The 22207-nt window shown below is 40.4% G+C and overlaps 1 protein-coding gene across 5 annotated transcripts in view; it reads left to right on the plus strand.

Moving 5' to 3' along the window:
* Window positions 1-22207, plus strand: part of PPHLN1 (periphilin 1) — a 112702-nt gene that overhangs the window by 49114 nt on the left and 41381 nt on the right. For 3 of the 5 annotated variants that reach the window (XM_081330370.1, XM_081330372.1, XM_081330373.1), the window contains 3 exons: window positions 2802-2878; window positions 11611-11661; window positions 12540-12659. In XM_081330370.1, the coding sequence (XP_081186496.1) occupies window positions 2802-2878; window positions 11611-11661; window positions 12540-12659 (248 nt within the window). The remainder of the gene's footprint in view (window positions 1-2801; window positions 2879-11610; window positions 11662-12539; window positions 12660-22207) is intronic. The other 2 variants (XM_081330371.1, XM_081330374.1) reach the window with 1 other exon arrangement.

The following is a 22207-nucleotide window of genomic DNA, read 5'->3' on the forward strand; positions in this document are numbered from 1 at the left end:
GCCCACCTTTTGATGTCATACAACCCCAAATCATAACACTGACTGGGTGTTTCACGGTACATATAATGCAATCAGGATGCAAATCTTCTTTGATTCTTCTCCTTACGTATTTTATGCCATCACTACTAAACAGGGAGATCTTCGTCTCATCAATCCAAATAACACTGTCCCGTTGTTCCTCTGTTCAGGTAACATGGGTTTTAGCCTAGTTTAGTCTTTTCAATCTTTGTTTGAGAGATAAAGGTGGCTTTTTTCGTGGAATTCTAGATTTTAAGCCAAATTCCTGCAGTCTGTGCCGAACAGTCCTTGCACTCAGCTTCACATTGCATTGCGTCATTTCAACTTGTATACACCCAGATGATTTTCTTCTGTCACATAGGCACAGTTTCTTAATTCTTGTATCATCACTTGCTGTTGTGCACCTTTTCCTGCCTTTACCAGTGTGGTTTTGTAGTGATTGAGTCTCCTTATACCTCTTCAAAAACTTAGAAATGCCACCTTTGGTTAAGTTTCCTCCAGTTTTTCTTCTAATTTCTTTATAACTGTAGCCTTGTTCACTTAATAATACTATTTTACATTGCTTTCTGGGCGACCAGTCAACTATTTGCACCATTACTTTAATTTTATTACATTTTACAAGCTCACTAAATGAAAGAACACAAAAAAACCCAACCAACTTGATAGCGATCACATAACACACTGTCAAATGTCCTCCTCTCAGCTTCAATACATGACATCAATGACTGAATCCTACTCTGATCTGATTGGCTCATTGCCAAAATAAGATGACACCTGATTGGCTCTCTAAACACTCTTACTCATTGGCTACAATCAGATGAAGAAAAGCTACCTGATATCAACCTAAGCAAGTTGTGCTTCCTTTTTCTGGTTATTTGGCTATAACCTTTCATAGAATACAGATAATTGAGCAAACTTTATTGCATTACATTCTTGATTAAATTATCTTCCGATTGATATATAATTTTTTGGTACTACTCCAAAGAAAAGTTGTGTTATTAGACATCAAACCTCAAATGTACACTTTCCCCAAAAGGTTTCCACAATTTTGGCCACTACTGTAGTTTTTTTGTATCTCTAATCCATTTTGTCAGGCTTTTCTTCTTATCTTCAGCTTTCTTTCGTGATTCTGGGGTGTGGACTATCTCTTCCAGTTCTGGTGCTTTAGTCACATCTTGTGTGTTTTCTCCATCTGCATTAAATCACAATCCCTTCCATTAGTAGATTCTTTCATTTTCTGAAAATTCTTATGTTGTGAGATTAATGTAAAGATATGTCCATTTATGTCATCAAAGTTGTTTTTAATTTCATTGTGGTTTAGAGCCATTGTTGTTTGGATTAGTTGCAACATAGTGAGCATTTCCTCCTGTAAAGTATTTGGTTTTTCTGGACAAATTCTTTTTGCAAGTCCTTAAGATTCCATGATACCTAGAATTCAATTTTTCTTTCTTTCTCTGAAATCAGCTTTAAAATCACAGTCACTAGGTGTTTATCATCCAGGAAGGTCAGTTATGTTTTTCAATTATAATCTTTGCTTATTGTGGATGGCCCAGAATGTTTTCTTTAGCTCAAGGGTGTCAAACTGCTGGCCTGCCGGCCAGACACTTCATGCAGAAGCCACGCCCACCCCATTGCTGGCAATGGCAAAACAGTCCTGATATATTTGACATGTCTGGTTTAGCTCTTTTTAAAGTTCAAAAAGTAGGTTATCTCATTCTGGGCGTCCTGCCAATACTTATAACAAAGCAGCTAAAGTTATATTCTCTTCCATCACTAGATGTCAGCAACAGTATGTTTTTGTCCCGCTTAATAGTTTAATTCACCGCTTCCTTCCATGGAAGGGTGGGGCAAAGCTCCCCTTCCTTTTCACTTTCGAGGCTCTTTTGCTTCTTGCATATCTTTTCCAAAAGTTCAGGATATATAGTAGGAAAGAGAAGATCAAATTTCTCACCCAGTTTCACCATGCTGTTTACCGATGTTCTGGTGAGTATTTGTGGAATTTGGCTGCAAGTAGCTGGGGCTGGTTACCAAGGTTGGGCCAGCCTTTCTCCTGTCGGGTTAGAGGGAATTTCCTGATCAAATGGGACCACTGCCGTCGTTCCCGAATTGTTGGGGCACCCCTCTTTGCCCTGGCAGGGCGAAAAGAGCCACGGGAAATGAAGTTTTCGCAATCCTGTGACTGTGCACTACCGGGCAAAACCAGAAGTCCAAAAGGTAGAGATTCTTCAAGCTCTTTAATGGATGCAATATAGAAAGTGCCAGATATATCAAACTTCATGCTGGTCACAAAGTGAAAGGGAAACAAATCTTAATTATCAGAAAAATTCCCATTTCCTAATGATTATACTAGGAAAATAAAATATATATTTAAAAAACCCCTTATTTCTGCATCATACCACTGATATGCATACTATAGGTTGAAAAATATTGGTCTAACCTAGTTCTTGAAGTGTGATCTGGGGAATCTGGTGATTTCCCCAAACCTTTCAAGGGGTCTGCAAAGTCAAATATTTTTAACGTTTTTAATTTCTAATACAGCAGATATTGATAGATATAACCCACATAAACATATACTCTTTCAATCATTTAAAAGATGAACCACAATCATTTTCATGAATGTTAAAGAGCTTCTCAGACCAAAATGTTTGAGAGCCACTAGTCTAATCTATATTTAATGCACAGAATTTTAGTTGTTTTATAATGTATTTTCAGCCTAACCATAGACTTAGTACCACAGCTAAAATGTTTTTCTACTCATATTTTTGTATCCTCTTTACATAAAGAGAGATCTTCAACTCAGAGTTTGAAGACTTCAAGAGATGTTTCTCCTTCAGGAGCTACAGCACTATCACCTGCAAAAGTAAGTTTATCATATAAATTGCTAAATCTTTAGCAATAAAAATAATTTGAATGGAGAATGTTTTTGCTACATGCTTCTCCCTTGATTTTGTGCTTAAATTTTAAAGGGTTACATTAAGCTAGAGTGCAACAGGGTTTTCAGTTAGTCTCTTCTGTGTCTTAGTACACGTATGTCCTTAGTTTATTTTGGAAAGTTTCTCAGTTCTCTGCAGATTTATTGTTGGGAGAGTTTTGCTGGCAGAAGAATTTAAACATTCTTTATCCAGTACATAGCTTTTGCCACAGTAAGACATTTGAGTCTGCTTAAGAATTCTTAAATTGTTCACTAAAATGTTTCTGCCTTATTGTATACAGGTAGTCCTCAAGTTACAGATGTAATGGAGCCTGTCTATTCCATTCATAACTCAAAGACTCGTAGGAGTGAATCTCGTACCTTGGACGTGATCACTCCCTGCTTTCGCCCATGCATTCACTAATCGAATCCTCTGCTCATTAAGTGCTTATGAGGTATCTGAGGGTGGGGAAGGCCGGGGGGGGGGCTAGTGATGGAACAGGCCCCAAAGGCTCCCTGACCCATTAAGATACCTCAGGCTTCCCCCTCCCTACCTGCCATGCCGGACTCACTTTGCAAAGTTCTGTCTCCTCCCTGCCGCATTTTCTTTCCCTTTGAGGGAGAGCAGAGTTGGCTTGGAAATGCTTTTCATGCCAACAATGGAAGCTTCTGGGGTCCATGATCTCACATGACTTCAAGCACCCATTCTCTGCAAAAGAGTTCATGGTCTCTGGAAGCTTCCAGTCTCCGGGAGGAAAGTGTTTGCTTTGTTTGCATGCCTATGGGGCAAAGCCCCTCGTAGCTATGTCCAGCCTGCCGGAACTCACTGCTCTTCTCCTTGTCCTCCCTGCTCAAGCAGTGGTGGGCTTTGTGGGACAATGAAGTCTCATTCCTCCCTGGCATGGTGAGTTTTGGCGGCCTGGACATGGGTGTGAGGGACTTGGCCGCGTGATGCCTCCCCCTGATCAGCGGAAGGCTTCATTGTTAAGGCTGCACATGCAAGCAAACAGTGCCCTTGGGCCTTACTGTTTGAGAGCAATCCCGTTGCTGTGCTTTCGCTTTCTTCAGCTCAGATGGAACTGGGGCACCCGAGCTGCTGGCAGCAGAGGCCATGTGAGCAGCCATAATCCTCCCTCCTCAGCCAGCCAGCACCCCTGCCTGAGCTACAACCTGCATGGCCAGCTGGCACAAGGTCTCACCGTTCTTCTCCTCCTCGTCCTCCTTACTCAAATGGTGGTGGGTTCCACAGGACAACGGGGTCTCATTCCTCCCCTGGCGCATCGAGTTCCAGCAGGCTGGATGCGAGGACGAGGGGCCTGGCCCTGTGATGCCTCCCCGCTCAGTTGAAGGCTTCATTCCTGCCCTTAAAAGTAAGGCCAGCACATGCAAGTGAGCAGCGCACCCAGGCCACGGATGGCATTAGTTCTTGCGCCTGGCTGACTCCACGCTGTCAGAACCCATTTCTTGGGGGGAGGACTTTTACTAGTTGGGTGTTTTCCCTTCTGCGGGTTCTGCCATACTCCTTATAAGCCTCGTTCCCACAACAGACTTAACACCTGGAGATTGGCCTATTTGAACTGACCGGATGAACTATTGGGGTGGGTTTGCTTTTTGCTCCTTTAACCTATTGATTTGAGCGGGAAACTCTCACATCCTGCCTTCTATGCCTGCTGTCAACATCTCCTAATAAAAGTTCCTTTTGGGATGTTTCTGTTCCAAGAGTTCTGCTTTCTTGGGAAGAGGTTTTGAAGCAGGTCCTTACATTAGGCAGGATCTGCAAAAGTTGGTCAGCCCGGAAGGAAGACCCTTACCACAGTGACCCTGCAAACTATGTCTGAATTAGGTTCAGAGAAGGAGGGAGCCACCATGGAGGGGGGAGATTTCCCTCCAGGCTGGCCCAGGCAAATGCAACTTGCATTTCTCCAGGTCATCCAATGAAGTCGTGGTCGCCAAGCACCAAGATAAACAGAGGTGGTCGATGGGTGTTGGGAAGAAGGAGGACTGGGAACAGAAGGCGAGGAAGGTGACCCTCAAATGCGGCAGTCACCAACCAGGCTGGAAATTGGAGATGGAGAGATGGCTCCATCTCAGTGAAGACAAGGACGAAAGGCCAGCCCACTCCAGCTGGTTCCTAGAGCAAGCCCTTGATATGCTGAGAGTTGCCTTTGACTTCCTCAGGTCCAACTGAGGAAGCAGGTGGTGTTGGAATCAAGGCAGGAAACCCGGGTCCCTCCACCAGCGCTTCGGAGACTGCAGCCACCACCACAGCAGCAGCCACCCCTACCCAAGCCATACCAGCTGACAGGGAAAGACACCAACACAGGAGAAGGAGAGGTCACCGTGCCAGTTGGAAGTTCCTGTAACTGGGGGTAAAGTATAGTGGAGAATCACAAAAATTGGGGTTCTTCTTAGCTCAGGTCCTGAGCTACATGGAGGAATATGGACAAGACATCCCCAGTGACCATGGGCGGGTGAGGATCGTGACCATGGCACTAGGTGGGGGGGCAGCAGCTGAGTGGATGGTGAACTTCCATGATTCAGATGCTCCAGAATTGTGGAATTTTAACCATTTCATGGCAGCCCTCAGGAGACGATTTGAGAATCCCTTAGCTCATCGGAAAGCCAGAGAGCGCATAAAAATGTCAGGCAAGGCCAACGCCCCGTGGCAAAATACACAGAATTCCGAGCTCTTGCTAGCAAACTTAATTGGCCAGAAGATGTTCTGGTGGGACATTTCAAAGATAGGCTTAACGATGACCTGTATTATGCCTGCATTCCCTGGGGCTTCCCTGACCTGCTCCACGACTGGTACATCCTGGCTGAGGAGGCTGAGATCGATCGGGCTAGAAGGCAACGTCATCCGAGGAGATTCTGGGGAAGATGTCAAGCAGAGGCACCCCCAGGAACTGGCAAAACAGACTCCTACTACTCCCAGACCGACAGGCTGTTTCAAATGTGGGAAGGATGGTCACTGCACTACCGAATGCTGCTCGAAGACTCCAGTTTGGAAGCCTGACCGAGCTTCAGAGGGGAAACCCGGGGAAACCCCGCCAAAGCCAAAGGAAATGGCCATGAAAAGTGTGGAGGCTCTCACGGTCCTAACCCATCAAAATGGGAAAGGAACTGCAACCAGGACCAGAAAACCCTCAGACTTCTCGGAAGACAGCTCAGAGGACAAACTCCTGGTAAGTGGACCCATTGTGCCGTTCAACAGAACCGGAGAGCTGTTTAGCTCAGGGATGCTGGAAAAGGTCACATTAAGAGCCCTGATAGACTCCGGCTGCGCTCACAGCCTTATAAGCCCAACCTTTGTGGGGAACTTAGAAATTTCAGTGAGGAGGCTGAAGAAGCAGATTTCACTTGACCAATTAAATGGATCCATTGCAGGGGGGATCCCGGCCACTCTTGCCACGCAGCCCATTCAGCTTACCATAGGGGACCGAGACTCTGGTGACCCCTAGAATGGAATGCCCACTCATATTAGGCATGGCATGGCTAATGAAATAGGACCCGAGGTTGGATTGGAGAACTGGAGAGCTGAGATTCCCGAAGGGGAAAATTGACATCAGGCCAGACCAAATGGGGGTGAAAACCCCAGAAAGTGCAGTGGTGGCAAGCAAGGGGGAGTTGGCATACCAGAGGAATATCGGGATCTAGCTGAATTATTCAGCAAAGAGAGGTCTGACGAATTACCCCCTCACTGACCCACTGTGCTGTCGAAATACTCCCAGGGGCAAAGTTACTTAAACCAAAATTATACTCCATGACCCCACGGGAATTAGAGGAATTACAAAAATTTATAAAGAAAAATCTACCAAGGGGTTTTATCCAACCGGCAAAACCAAAAACAGCAGCTCCTGTACTATTTTGCAAAAAGAAGATGGGTCTCTTCGCCTCTGTGTGGATTATAGGTCTCTCAATGCAGTGAGTGAAAGTAACCTCTACCCACTCCCTCTGATGAAGGACATAATGCCACATTTGTCTAAGGGGAAGATTTTTTCAAAGTTGGACTTGAGGGAGGCATGTTATAGAGTCAGAATTAAAGAAGGGGACGAATGGAAAACTGCATTCAACTGCCCCTTAGGTTGTTTCCAATTCAGGGTTGTACCGTTCAGGCTTCAGGGAGCACCCGCAATATTCATGCAGCTGATAAACGAGGTGCTCCAGGAACACCTGTATAGGGGGGTGCTTGTCTACCTGGACGATATCCTGATATTCACTGAGACTAAGGATGAACATGTAAAATTGGTCAGAGCGGTGCTGAACAAGTTGCAGGGAGCCCGCTTGTATGCCAATTTATCTAAGTGTGAGTTCCACAAAGACAGAATTGATTACCTTGGATATTGCATCTCATCAAACGGCATAGAGATGGACCCCCAAAAAAGTGCGGGCTGTGTTAGAATGGGCTCTGCCATGCACCAGGAGATAACCGCTGCAAAGCTTCCTTGGGTTTGCAAACTTAGTTCATCCCCTCTTGCACAAATTGCATTGCCCATCAAAAATAAAAAAGACTAAAGGGGAGGGAAACCGAAGCCCAGCCAACCTTTAAAATGGACTGTAGAATGCCAAGCTGCCTTTGAGAAATTAAAAAGGTTATTCTCAGCGGAACACCCAGATATTGAGAAATCTTTCATAATTCAAGCTGATGCTAGTGACGTAGCAGTGGGGGCAGTACTGCTTCAGGAAAATAATGAAGGGAAATTACAGCCTTGTGCATACACATTGAGGAAACTCACAGACGGAACAAAGATGGGCGGTTTGGGAAAATGAAGTTTATGCCGTCAGATGGGCTCTCTTAACATGGCAAAATTTCTTGGGAATAAAATCCCCTTCTAGGTATGGACTGACCATGAGAATCTGGAACCCCTAAAAGCGCCCAGGAAACTCTCCCAAACAGGCAAGATGGTCCCAGTATTTCCACCGGTTTAATTTCACTATAAAATATTTATCGGGGGGGGGGAATTTCCTAGTGGACGCACTGTCACAATTACTGCAATACAACAGCACCAAAACAGAGATAACAGATCCACTCATGTCATCAAAGCAGTTAGTAGCACCAGTCACCACTCGAGCGCAAGCCAAAACCCCAAAGACTCTAATAAGCCAAGCTGGAGTGGAATTCAGGAAAGCGCTAGAAAAAGATGAATGGTTTCTAAGCCACAAAAACGTATGCACAATGAATGATGGACTGCCATGGGTGGGAGTGAAATTATACATTCCAAAAAGCCAAAGACTGACCTTCATGCAGCTTTGCCATGACTCCAAATCCGCCAGGCATTTTGGGTGCGTGAAAACCCTCCATTTAGTAAAACAGCAATTTTGGTGACATTGATAAACAAGGACATTGAAAGCTATGTAGCTATCTGCCCAATATGCGCAGCAGCCAAAAGGAGACAGGGGAAGATCCCAGGACTGTTACAAACGGTAGCCACCCTGTCAGCACCCTGGAGGGAGATTTCTGTGGACTTTATTGTGGAATTACCAGAAAGTAGGGGAAATACATTACAGTACTATATTCATACTACAGTGATTTGGGTCATTATGGACTTATTCTCTAAACAAGTTGTGGCCTGTCGGCCGCCAAAATACTCAACGACCAATTCAGATGAGGAAGCACAGGAATGGGCGCCGGGCTTAGCGTCAGGGCCATCTGAAAGCTCCAACGAAAGAAAGGAGCTATCACAGCCAGGGACAGAGGTGGAGCCTGGGCTGTCCACCAGCCCTCAGATGGAAAGATTGAGACCTCCATGCCTAGAGGCAAGTGAGTCAGGAGAGGAGGATCACATGGGGCCAGTAATTGATGCGCTGGCATGGTGGAAGCTGAGGTGAACAGCAAGAGGCTATGGGGCGGCTGCTAACGTAGCCCCACCCTCAGTTGTGCATAAAAGGTGTGGCAGACAATTATTTGTCTTCCTGCTGGTCAGCCACTTGTGTTTGGAACTCCTGTCACTTATCCTTGGAATTTTGCCAGAGTTTTTTCTGCAGATACTGTGGTGCTGGAAGTCGGAGTGGCTTCTGAGCATGGGTATGTCTTATGTTAAACAATAGCCAGCTTTCTTGAAGGACTTTTGGCTGCAAGTGTGGTGAGGCTGAGAGTAACTCTGGGTATTGGGAGACCCCTACAGGGGAAAAGGGAGTGAGCTCCATTGTTTGGAGGCTGTGTGAAACTGCTGGTGTTCCTGAAATAAAGGAATATTAGAGACTATTTGGCGTGTCTGTTGTTTGGGGAGCCGAGTCAGAACACAAGTACAATTTATCCCATGCCAGAAAATCCCCACCGCCAAAACCTTAGCAAAGTTATTCGTGCAGCACATTTATCAACTACATGGAGTCCCACAATGGATTACATCTGATAGGGGGTTGCAATTCACTTTGGAGTTTGGGAAGGCATTTCTAGAATTTTTGGGGACCACCCAGGGACTGTCATCTAGTCACCATCCTCAAACGAATGGTGGTACTGAACGTTCAAACTCAGTACTAGAGCAGTACTTAAGATGCTTTGTAAACTACCAACAAGACAATTGGACTGACTTGCCTCCGTTCACAGAAGTCGCCTATAACAATGCAGTGCATTCCAGCACCGGTTACACTATGTTCCAAGTAGTTCTGATGCCTGAACTACCCTCCACCGAACCGACCATCCCCTCCCTGAAAGAGTGGGTTGCACAACTCCAAAACACCTGACCAGTTGCGAGAAAAGCTTTAGATGAGGCTAGGGAAGCATATAAGTTTCCAAGCAGGTAAAAAATGAACTGAGCCCAAACCATTCCAACTAGGGAGGAAAGTATACTTATCTACTAAATACCTGAAATCCCTGCAACCCTCTAAGAAACCAGGACCAAAATTTGTAGGACCTTTCCCCATTAAAAGGATAATCAATCCAGTAAGACACTTAGACAGGTTCACCCAGTATTTCACTGCAGCCTCTTAAAGCATGAACTAAACTCACCCTTAAGGCCAGCTGCAACCCCTCCTCCTCCTCCAATCATGGTAGAAGGGGAGCAGCACCTTGAAATCAAAGACATTTTGGACTCTAGGAAACATCATGTAAACAGTATTTAGTAAAACCAAGAGTTAAATTCAAGATTTTACAAGATGCCAGGCAAAGAGGGGGACTCAAGGCGCCGAATTTGAAATTGTACTATGATGCGGTTGCCTTGACCTGGGTTAGTGATTGGCTTAATCTAACTAACAAGAGAATACTTCATCTTGAGGGATGGGATTTGGTATATGGATGGCATGCATACTTGCTTTATGATAAGAAGGTAGACAGGGCTGTTAAATCCCATATTCTTAGAAGTGCTTTATTGCGTGTCTGGAAAAAGTATTATTATAAGTTAAATTATAAAATACCGATTTGGGGAATTCCTGGACACGCGATAGAGGGCGTATCTATGGGAGTGAGTATGGATATGGTTTCTTATAAGGAACTACTTAGATTGCAAGGGAATGATTGGCAACTTAAACCAGTAGAGGAGTTAAGACAAGAAAACATAAGTTACTCTTGGTTTCAATATACCCAATTGAAAGCTAGGTGGAAGTCAGATCAAAAGGTTGGCATCACAACTACAGATCAAAATTTAGTAAAGCAAATTAGAGATTCAAATTGTGCACATATAAAGAGGATATATAATGCTTTAATTGAATTGGATTCGGAAACGGAACTGGTTAAAGACTGCATGATAAAGTGGGCACAAAATATTCAGGAACCAATTTCGTTGGACACCTGGGAGATAATTTGGGTCAGAAATGTTAAATTTACCCAGGCTCAAAATTTAAGATAAAATTTTTATAAAATGTTTTATAGATGGCATCTGGATCCCAAGAAGCTGTCCAACATGTATCCTAATTTACAGTCTAAATGTTGGAGGTGTGGTAGTTTAGAAGCTACCTATTTTCACATGTGGTGGACTTGTAGAAATATAAAAGCTTTTTGGATTAAAATTTGGTGGAACATTCAAAAGATTTTTAAGAGAAAGATAAAGTTTTCCCCGCAATTGTTTTTATTGGGCATTGTTGTAGATTGTGATGTTAAAGAAACTAACTTGATGTTGAACATGATAACGGCAGCACGGTTACTGGTGGGACAATATTGGAAGAAGGATAGTTTGCCCACTGTAGAAGAATGGGTGTTTAAAGTTTCGAATCTTGCAGAAATGTCTAAGATTTCTGCTTATCTGAAGGATCATTCACAGGAAAGATATATTTCAGTTTGGAGGAGATGGATAAATTATATTCAAAACAAATATGGGACTAAAAATTACCATTTAGCTTATGAGTAGATTTTAGTGGGATATTGTTATTGGTACGTTGTTTGTAGTTATGTTAAAAGAGTTAAAGCACATTATGAATTTGGTTAATTGTATATTATGCATAATTTTTATTTAGAATATGATTATTGTAACTATAATCCTGTATTTAGCTCTGGGAAGTGGGGGGGGAAGTGGGTGGGTTTGGGGTGGGAGGGATTTGGGGATATATTGTAAAATTTTGTTTTTGTAAAACTCTTTAATTAAAAAACAACAGTATTTAGTAGCTTGGAAGCATTTGCCTCCATCCCAGAATGAATGGGTCCTTAAACACCATATTAGAGCCCCTAGGCTGCTTATTAAGTTCCATGCTATGTACCCTGATAAACCAGACTAATCACTCTGTTTATCTCCCTTTTTGTCTTTTTACAGGTGGACCTCTATCTTTTAAGGGGGGGTGGCATGTCAGAACCCATTTCTTTGGTGGGTGGGGACTTTTACTAGTTGAGTCTTTTTTTTTCCCCTGCGGGTTCTGCCATAGTCCTGGGCGGGGAGGGGGAAACCTTTGGGGAAATGTTATGTATCTTTTCCTTTCACTTAGCTGCTACATTGTATCCTCTCTGCTTCCTCTATATGCTTGCTCTTTGAACTGTTCTCCCCTTGATGCCAACCTGGGGTGAGAAAGAAATGTGTCTCTGGCCATCTGGCTTATCTCTTGCTGCAGAAGAGAAGGTGCGAATACCCAACAACGTTTTCACAGCCTTGGGAATGGAGTTTTATTAGCCTCATTCCCACAGCGTACTTAACACCTGGGGATTGGCCTGTTTGAACTGACCGGATGAACTATTGGGGTGGGGTTTGCTTTTTCCTCCTTTAACCTATTGATTTGAGTGGGAAACCCTCAGATCCTGTCTTCTATGCCTGCTATCAACTTCTCCTAATAAAAGTTCCTTTTGGGATGACTGTTCCAAGAGTTTTGCTTTCTTGGGAAGAGGTTTTGAAGCGGGTCCTTACACACGCTTTGTCCCATAGGCATGCAAATTAAGCAAACACTTTTCCCCTGGAGAATGGAAGCTTCCGGACACCATGATCTCTTTTGCAGAGAATGAATGTTTGAACTCATGTGAGATCACGGACCCCAGAAACTTCCATTATCAGTGTGAAAAGTATTTCCAAGCATTTCCGAAGGGCGAACAACTGCTGTGTGTTGTAATTTTGTAATTTTGGGACTTGCTCGGAAATATTAGTGAGTGCTTGTCGCATAATTTTGAATGGGTGCTAAGTGAACGCTTATAACTTGGGGATTACATATACATATATGTATATATACATATAAAACAACAGATTTTTTTGTTCATCAGACTTTGGAGAAAAACAGCAGATTATCAGAAAAGGAGCTTGCAGAGGCTGCAACCCGATGGGCAGCTGAAAAAGCAGAGAAAGTAGAGGCAAGCAGTGTACCTGAAATTTCAGAGTATGATGTGAGTGAAAATAACACTAATAAACATTTGTCCATGATCATTTGTTTTATTCACTCTTTTATATTCTGCCTTTCCTTTTGTAGATCAGTTCCTTCAATATTAGGCTTGCAGTCATGTGAAATAAGTTGAACAGTAAAATAATGAGTTATATATGTTGAGTGGATGATGTTTCCTAATTGTTAACCTCATCATATTACTAAATTTGATAATTCTATAGTTATCAACTTAACTTGTGCAAGTCTGTAGTCCTTATACTCTGTGGGCCACAGCTGGCCTGCGGGCAGTCCCAGTAACTGCCTGTGGGGGTGGGGTATTGGCTGTGAAGAACAGGACAGGAGTAGGAGCAGTGCAGCAGGGGGCAGTGGCAGCCCTTTATAACAGTCCCAGTTTCTCATTTTTTTTCTCTTGAAAAAATTAATTACCATCCTTGATACAGTATGAACTAGATAGTTTAGTAATACAGAATTTTAGATCACTTTTGTAAAACCAATATTTATTGATTACACTTAGCCAGAATTTCTTCTATCTTAACTTTTAAAAAAATAAATATTATTACACATTTTCAGGGAGTGTACCATGTTTGTGTGATGCACAAAATTAGAAAAATAGTTATATATTCCTAAAGTTTCAATAGAATTCAGTTTATGAGATTTATCGAGTACTACCCTCAGTTGAGACACTAATGAAAAATTAAATATAAAAAATAGAGGCTTTAACGATTATTTGAATTTAAAAGTAAGAAAGTAGCCATTCACCGCAACAGTAAATAGTGGTATCAGAAATTACTTAATTCTTTTTTTTTATTAAAAAGTTTACCAAAAACGTTTTTACAAAACATCCCCAAAACCCACTCATCCCAACCCCCCCTCCCCCCCACTTCCCAGAGCTGAATACAGGGTCATAAATATAATCATATTCTAACTAAAATTATCCATTATAAAATTAACCAAATTCATAATGTGCTTTAACTCTAACATTGATACATTCAAATTATTAGAAACATAATAATAATAACTTAAACAAAATATAATCAATACTAATACTGAAATTAATAAAAATCTAAGATCTACTCATAAGCTAAATGGAACTTTTTAGTCCCATATTTATTCTGAATATAATCTATCCATCTCCTCCAAACTGAAATATATCTTCCTTGCGAATGATCCTTCAAATAAGCAGAAATCTTAGACATTTCTGCAAGATTCGATACCTTAAGTACCCATTCTTCTATAGAAGGCAAACTATCCTTCTTCCAATATTGTCCCACCAGTAACCGTGCTGCTGTTATCAAATTCAACATCAAATTAGTTTCTTTAGTGTCACAATCTATAACAATACCCAATAAAAACAATTGCGGAGAAAACTTTATCTTTCTCTTAAAAATCTTTTGAATGTTCCACCAAATTTTAATCCAAAAAGCTTTTATATTTCTACAAGTCCACCACATATGAAAATAAGTAGCATCTAAACTACCGCATCTCCAGCATTTAGACTGTAAATTAGGATACATGTTAGACAACCTTTTGGGATCCAAATGCCATCTATAAAACATTTTATAAAAATTTTCTCTTAAGTTTTGAGCCTGAGTAAATTTAACATTTCCAACCCAGTTTACCTCCCAAATATCCAACGGAATTCTTTCCTGTATGTTTTGTGCCCACTTTATCATACAATCTTTAACTAATTCCGTTTCCGTGTCCAATTCAATTAAAACATTATATATCCTCTTTATATGTGCACGATTTGAATCTCTAATTTGTTTTACGAAATTTTCATCTATAATTGTAATGCCAACCTTCTGATCCACCTTCCACCTAGCTTTCAGTTGGGTGTATTGGAACCAAGAGTAATTTATGTTTTCTTGTTTTAACACATCTAATAATTTAAGTTGCCAATTATTCCCTTCCACTCTAAGTAATTCCTTATAGGAAACCATATCCAAACTCACTCCCATAGATATACCTTCTATCGCGTGTCCGGGAATTCCCCAAATCGGTATTTTATCATTTAACTTATAATAATACTTTTTCCAGACACATAACAAAGCACTTCTAAGAATATGAGATTTAAAAGCCCTGTCTACCTTTTTGTCATAAAGCAAATATGCATACCATCCATATACCAAGTCCCAACCCTCAAGGTGAAGTATTCTTTTATTAGTTAGATTAAGCCAATCGCTAACCCATGTCAAAACCACCACATCATAATACAATTTCAAATTAGGCGCCTTGAGTCCCCCTCTTTCCCTAGCATCTTGAAGAATCTTAAATTTGACTCTTGGTTTTTTCCCTGCCCAGATAAATTTATTAATACCCTTCTGCCATTCATCAAGGTTGGCGTCCTTTTTCAATATAGGTATCATTTGAAACAAAAAGATAAACTTCGGCAGAACATTCATTTTAACAGCTGCAATTCTTCCCAATAGAGATAATTGTAATTTTTTCCAATTATTTAAATCCTTTTGTATCTTCACCCATAGTGTTTCATAGTTATTCTTATATAATTTTGCATTTGAAGCTGCAATATACACTCCCAAATACTTAACCTTTTTTACTATTTCAAAACCTGTTAATTTGATTAACATTTCCCTTTCACTCATAGACATATTCTTAGACAATATCTTGGTCTTATTACTATTTACCTTAAACCCAGAAACCTTACCATGCTGAGTTATAATTTCCATCAAATCTATAACCGATTGTATCGGTTGAGATAAAGTCACAACCAAGTCATCAGCAAAAGCTCTTAATCTATAATCATTCTGTTTTATTTTAATTCCCTTTATCATAGAAGACTCTCGAATTTTAATTAATAAAATCTCCAACGTTAATACAAACAACAATGGTGATAGGGGGCATCCCTGTCTTGTACCTTTTTCAATTTTAAACATCTCTGTTAACCCCCCATTAATTATAATTTGTGCAGTTTGTTGTTGATATATAGCTTTAATAGAATGTAAAAATCCTTCTCCAAAATTCATTTCCTCAACAACTCTAAATAAAAATTGCCAATTCAATTGATCAAAAGCTTTTTCTGCATCCAAAAATATCAACGCTGCAGGGACTTGGTTGTTTTTATCCAGATATTCAAGCAAATTTACAATTTGTCTTACATTATATTTCATATACCTTCCAGATATAAATCCCGATTGATCACTATGAATCATTTGCTTTAAAACTTGCATTAATCTATTAGCCAATACTTTAGCAAAAATCTTATAATCTGTATTCAAAAGCGATATAGGTCTATAATTTTTAGGTTGAGTAAGGTCTTGATCCTCCTTTGGAATCAACGATACAAAGGCTGTCCTCCAAGATGGAGGAACTACTCCTCCAGTCTGAATTTCATTAAACAACATCTTTAAAGGTTCAATCATTTCAACCAACAACGTTTTATAATAAATTGCTGTTAATCCATCTGTTCCCGGGGCCTTGCCCACTTTCAACTGTTTAATAGCTAAAGAGATTTCCTCTGATGTCATTAAACAGTTCATCTCAAGTTGTTGTTCTTTTGAAAGCCTAGGAAAATGTGCTTCCTGTAAATATCTATATCTAAAACTTGTATGTTTTCTCTAGAATATAATTTCGAGTAAAAATCTAAGAAACTCCTCTTAATCAATTTTTGTTGATAGACTTCTTTTCCTTTATATTCTATTTTATCTATAGTACGTAATTTCTGTTTCTTCCTTAATTGATAAGCCAACCACCTACCAGGCTTATTAGCGTTACAAAAGGCATTATGCTTAGCATAACGCAAATTAGTTGCTACTTGGTCAGCCATTAACATACCAAATTGTTCTTTCAATAAATGTATCGAGGTCCTTAAATTATTATCCAATGGATTCAAAATAAAATCTTTCTCCTTAGATTTAATCTCTTCCTCAAGATCTTTACGTTTTTGCATTTGCCTACGCCTATAAGCATTATTCATATAAATCAAGACCCCTCTCATGTACGCTTTACTAGCATCCCAAACCATTCCCATCAATGTACCTTTATGCATATTTATAACAAAAAATACTTTCAGATGTTCTCTACATTTCTGCAAAAACACCTCATTCGTGAATAAATTTTCATTCATTCTCCAGGATCTTCTATTATCGTCTTCAGCAAAAAACTCCAACCAAACAGGGCTATGATCCGACAATGTCCTAGGAAAAATCTTAACATTCTTAACCCTAGAGAGAAGATCAGTAGTAATTAAAATAAAATCAATCCTAGAGAAAGATTTATGTCTATCCGGAAAAAAAGTAAAATCTCTGTCCTTCATGTTCCTTTCCCGCCATACATCTCTCAGCTCCAAATCCTCCTCCAAATCAAAAAAGGCTTTAGGCAGTTTCGAATAATTAGGAGGGTTTTTAGAAGATCCCTTCCTATCTTCAAATGAGTCCAAAACTCCATTCCAGTCCCCCATCAAAATAACAGATTTATAATCCAATTTGATTAGTCTTTGATGTAAAAATTTTAAAAACGTTTGCTGTTGTTGATTTGGAGCATATAATCCAATAAGAAGAACTTTCTTTCCTTGTAGCAACAGTTCAATACTAACATATCTCCCTTGTTTATCCGATTCAATTAATCTAGCCGAAAAATCTTTTCTTAGATAAATGACCACTCCAGCCTTCTTGTCCGGAGCACAGGCTGCAAAATGTGTTCCCAGCCGGGAATTAACCAAAAACCTTTGGTCCTTTAAATCAATATGAGTCTCTTGTAAGCAAACAATGTCATTTTTATGTTGTTTCAAATAGTAAAATACTTTCTTTCTTTTCTGTGGTGAGTTTAAACCATTAACATTCCATGTCAGGAACTTCACCATCTCTGGTGACCAGGAGCCTTTGGAACATGACCTGAAGATCACCTGTTGCTCTCTTCGGGCGTGCTCCTCCCACGGGCTCCGAAACAGCCGCATGTTGCGTAGTTAAACGAGATACAAGCTTCTGTTTTTGCTCTTTTTCCTTATGCTTGTATGCAGCCCTAGTCATCCTTTGTTCTCTCGGGTCCTCTTTTAAACTCTGCTCCATAGTCTCAGCCTGTTGCATCTCCTCAAGAGGAAGTGACATTGCCCCTTCACTCAACTGTTCTTCTGTTCTTTTAGCTCGAGGAGACGGTGGTGAACCTGCTTTAAGGACCTTAGTATAAAAATCTTTTGCTTTTAAAATTGTATCCAATCTGTATCTGGTCCCTGCGTAATTTACCACAATTCCAATGGGTATTTCCCATCTAAACTGAATTTGTCGCTTCTTAAGCTCATCAGACAAAAAGGCGAAGTCTTTCCTTTTTCTAAGAATTTTAGGAGGTATCTCCTTTAAAATTATAATATCTTGGCCTGCAATTTGAAATCTTTCCCGGTAGAAAGCTTGGATCATTGCATTTCTAGTTGATCTCCTGGAGAAGTATATCACTACATCTCTAGGTAAATTTTTCTGTTTAGCAATCCAGGAATTAACCCTAAATTTTTTATCCATCTCTTTAACTAATTCTTCAGGCTCACATTTCAAGACAGGAGCCACAGCCTCTGCAACTTCCCATTCCAAATCTTCTTTAGGGTTCTCTCACAAACCCCTTATACGCAATGCAAACTCCATGTTTCTATATTGAGAAAAAATAATTTCATCTTCTGTTCTGTCAATTTTAATCTCTGCCTTGTCCAGTTTCTGTTCAGCACTGATAATTTCATTTTCCAAATTCTCAACATATTCCATAACTGAATCCACACGAACATCCAGGCGTTCAGTATGTGCAGCCAAGCCCTGAAGTGCAAGCACTATATCCTCCCTCATTTGCTTATTTTGATTAACAAATTCTTCTTTTGTTTCCTTTATTGCTGTAATACCTGTGTTAATTGCATCACAGCTTGCTGAATATCTGCCAATGTAAATCCAGGTGGTGGTGGGGATGGTGGTTGTGCTGTAGGTTTCATTGTTGCTTGCCCTGCAGCTTGTGATAAAGGTGAAGAAATAGCACTTTTAGAAATTGGAGGACCTCCCCCAAGCCTTGCAGCCATCTCATAAGTTTCGATTTCCTCTTTCTTCTAGCAGAATCAAAGTTCAGGAAAAAAAAGGGAGGAGGGAGAAAGAATAAAAGTTTTCCTCCCAAATTCCTTATTAAAAAAAGGGGCAAACTCTCAAATACACAAAATCCGGTACTGGTTAGAATCAATTGCAAACTGTATCTCAAGCTCTGCTACAAAATGTAACAACTTTCCAAACCTGTCAGTTCATACAAGAAAGCAACATTCCAGCGCCATTTTTGCTCCGTTTCAATCAGCTTAAAACTTGAAGAAGATAATGAATCTGAGTTAAAGTTAAAATCCAACTTGAAAATTCAAATCCTCCTGTTTCGCTCTGCCTGCTTCTCAGAGAAAAATACTCACAGTCCCATCTAAGCAGCAGATGTAGTTGTCGCGTCTGGTTCCACTCCCTTATGGAAGTGAAAGCGTCCTGGGAGCGGAGAGAGCCTGGGCTCCGAGGGAACTCACCCTATCAACCCCCGAACTAGGTGAGGAATTGACAGGGGAGCTCTACCTCTACCCAGACAGGCTTGTCTCTCCCTCTTCTCCCAAGGGAGAGACTTCGGTGCCACGAAACAGCTGATATTCACTATCTCCTAGCACTTAACGCTTCCCAAGGTCGGGCGGCTTCTGAAACGCTGCCATTCAGAGCGGCAGCGGTACCGGAAGTCCCAGAAATTACTTAATTCTTGTAGTACCTGTACTGAGATAAACTGTCATGCATGAGTTGAACAAGCACATCTTCTTTCTCCCACACAACCCAGATGGCAGATTTTATTTATTTTATTTATTTTTTTTTTTTATTGAAAAGTTTTAAAATACAGTTTTCCCTTAAAAAACCCCCCTTCCCCCTCCCTGCTCCCCCCCTACCTCCCCCCAACCTCCCTCCCTCCCCCCCTCCCTCCACCCCCCCTCCCCCCCGACTTCCCAGAGCTAAATACAAGGTATATATATATAAAAAGGCAACCATAAACAACCATATACTAACAACTATAAATTCTAAAATCCATCACTCTCTAGCTTATATAGGATAAGACACACCTTAACAATATTAAATATATATAAAAAACTAGAATAAAAAAACAGAAAAAAAAACGAAAGAAGACTTATTCGAATGCTACATAAAACTTCTTAACCCTATACTTGTTCTGGATAAACTCAATCCATTTTCTCCATTCCATAATATAACGTTCTTGCGAATGATCTTTCAAATAAGCCGAAATCTTCGCCATCTCTGCCAGGTCGGAAACCTTTAAAGTCCACTCTTCTATGGTCGGCAGTTCCTCTTTCTTCCAATATTGGCCTATCAAAAGTCTTGCCACCGTAATTAAGTTCAACATCAGCTTGGTGTCCACAACTGTAGCGTCTGCAATTATTCCCAACAAAAAAAGTTGCGGACAAAACTTTATCCTCTGTTTAAAAATCTTCTGCATATTCCACCAGACTTTTATCCAAAAAGCCTTAACCTTCTTGCATGTCCACCATATGTGAAAATACGTTGCATCTTCATCACCACACCTCCAACATTTAGGCTGATAATTCGGATACATACTTACAAGCTTTTTAGGATCTAGATGCCATCTATAAAACATTTTGTAAAAGTTCTCTCTTAAATTTTGAGCTTGAGTAAATTTTACGTTCCTCACCCAAATCTTTTCCCACGTGTCCATTGTAATAACTTCCTGGATATTTTGGGCCCATTTTATCATGCAATCCTTAACAAGCTCTGTTTCTGAGTCAACCTCTATCAATGCAAGATATATCCGTTTAATATGTGCTAATCCCTGATTTCTAATCTGCTTTATCAAATTTCCATCAGTCATTGTAAATCCATTTTTCTGGTCTTCTTTCCACCTGGCCTGTAATTGGATATATTGAAACCAAGTTTTAACAACCTTCTCTTCTCGCAAGAGGCTATATGATTTCAAACACCAAACATTCCTTTCCAGACTTAAAATTTCCTTGTACGTAGTCACATCATGTTTGAAACCAGCATGTATATTTTCTATTGCGTGTTTTGGAATTGCCCACAATGGTATCTTGCTGCTTAGCTTATGTCTATACTTCTTCCAAACTCTCAGCAATGCCTGTCTTAAAATATGCATCCTAAACACAGTATCTACCTTCTTATCATACAACAAATATGCATGCCAGCCAAACAACAAATCATGGCCCTCAAGATTTAATAACCTCAATTGCGTCAAATTAATCCAATCGCTTATTCCTACTAATGCAGCAGCTTCATAATATAATTTAAGATTAGGCAATTTAAGGCCACCTCTCTCACGAGTATCCTGCATAATCTTAAGTTTAACTCGTGGCTTTTTCCCTGCCCACACAAATTTATTGATACCTCGCTGCCATTCCTCCAGATTAGAATCTTTCTTAAGAATCGGTATCATTTGAAACAAAAATAAAAATTTGGGCAGGACATTCATTTTCACTGCTGCAATCCGTCCCAACAAAGACAATTGCAATTTTTGCCAACTCTCCAATTCCTTTTGAATTTTCCCCCATAGTTTTTCATAATTATTTTTATATAGCTTTGTATTAGAGGGCGACAAAATCACCCCCAGATATTTAACCCTTTTAACAATCTCAAATCCAGTTAATCCTTCTAAGAGAGCCTTCTGTGAAACTGTCATATTTCTAGCCAAAATTTTAGTTTTCTGTGTATTTACTTTAAATCCAGAAACCTTCCCATATTGTGTTATTATCTCCATCAGGTCCACAACAGAGTTCTCTGGCTGGGTCACTGTAACAACCAGATCATCTGCAAATGCTCTCAATCTATAGTCCTGATCTCCAACTTGTATCCCTTTAATTTTTTCCGAGTTCCGAATCTTAACCAATAGTATCTCTAATGTTAACACAAATAACAAGGGCGATAACGGACACCCTTGCCTTGTGCCCTTCTCAATATTACATGCTACTGTCAGGCTATTGTTAACTATGATTCGGGCAGTTTGTTTTTGATATAATGCCCTAATCGGCTGTAAAAATTTTTCCCCAAAATCCATTTTATCTAAAACTTTCAACAAAAATTGCCAATTCAATTGATCAAAGGCCTTTTCAGCATCTAAAAAAATTAGCGCTGCAGAGATCTGGTTGTGCCTTTCCAAAAACTCTAACACATCAACTATATGTCTCACATTATTTTTCATTTGCCTGCCACTAATAAACCCCGTTTGATCCCCATGAATCACCTGTTGCAGAACCCTCATCAGTCTATTAGCCAAATAGACTGATTAATTAATTGAATTTCTATACCGCCCTTCTCCCGAAGGACTCAGGGTGGTATACAGGGCAATAAAAGTACTACATACAAAAGTTAAAAGTGAGATTAAATTAATTTAGCCCTAACAATAAATAGTTTAAAAAAAACCCAAACCCTAGACCAGGCTGGCCTGTTCAAATAAGTAGGTTTTCAGATCACGGCGGAAAGAGCGAAGGTCGGGAGCCATCCGGAGCTCAACCGGTAATTGATTCCAAAGGGCTGGCGCGCCCACAGAGAATGCTCTCCCCCTGGGGGCCGCCAG

The sequence above is a fragment of the Vipera berus genome (assembly GCF_964194415.1).
Source record: "Vipera berus genome assembly, chromosome: 6".
Classification (NCBI taxonomy): domain Eukaryota; kingdom Metazoa; phylum Chordata; class Lepidosauria; order Squamata; family Viperidae; genus Vipera; species Vipera berus.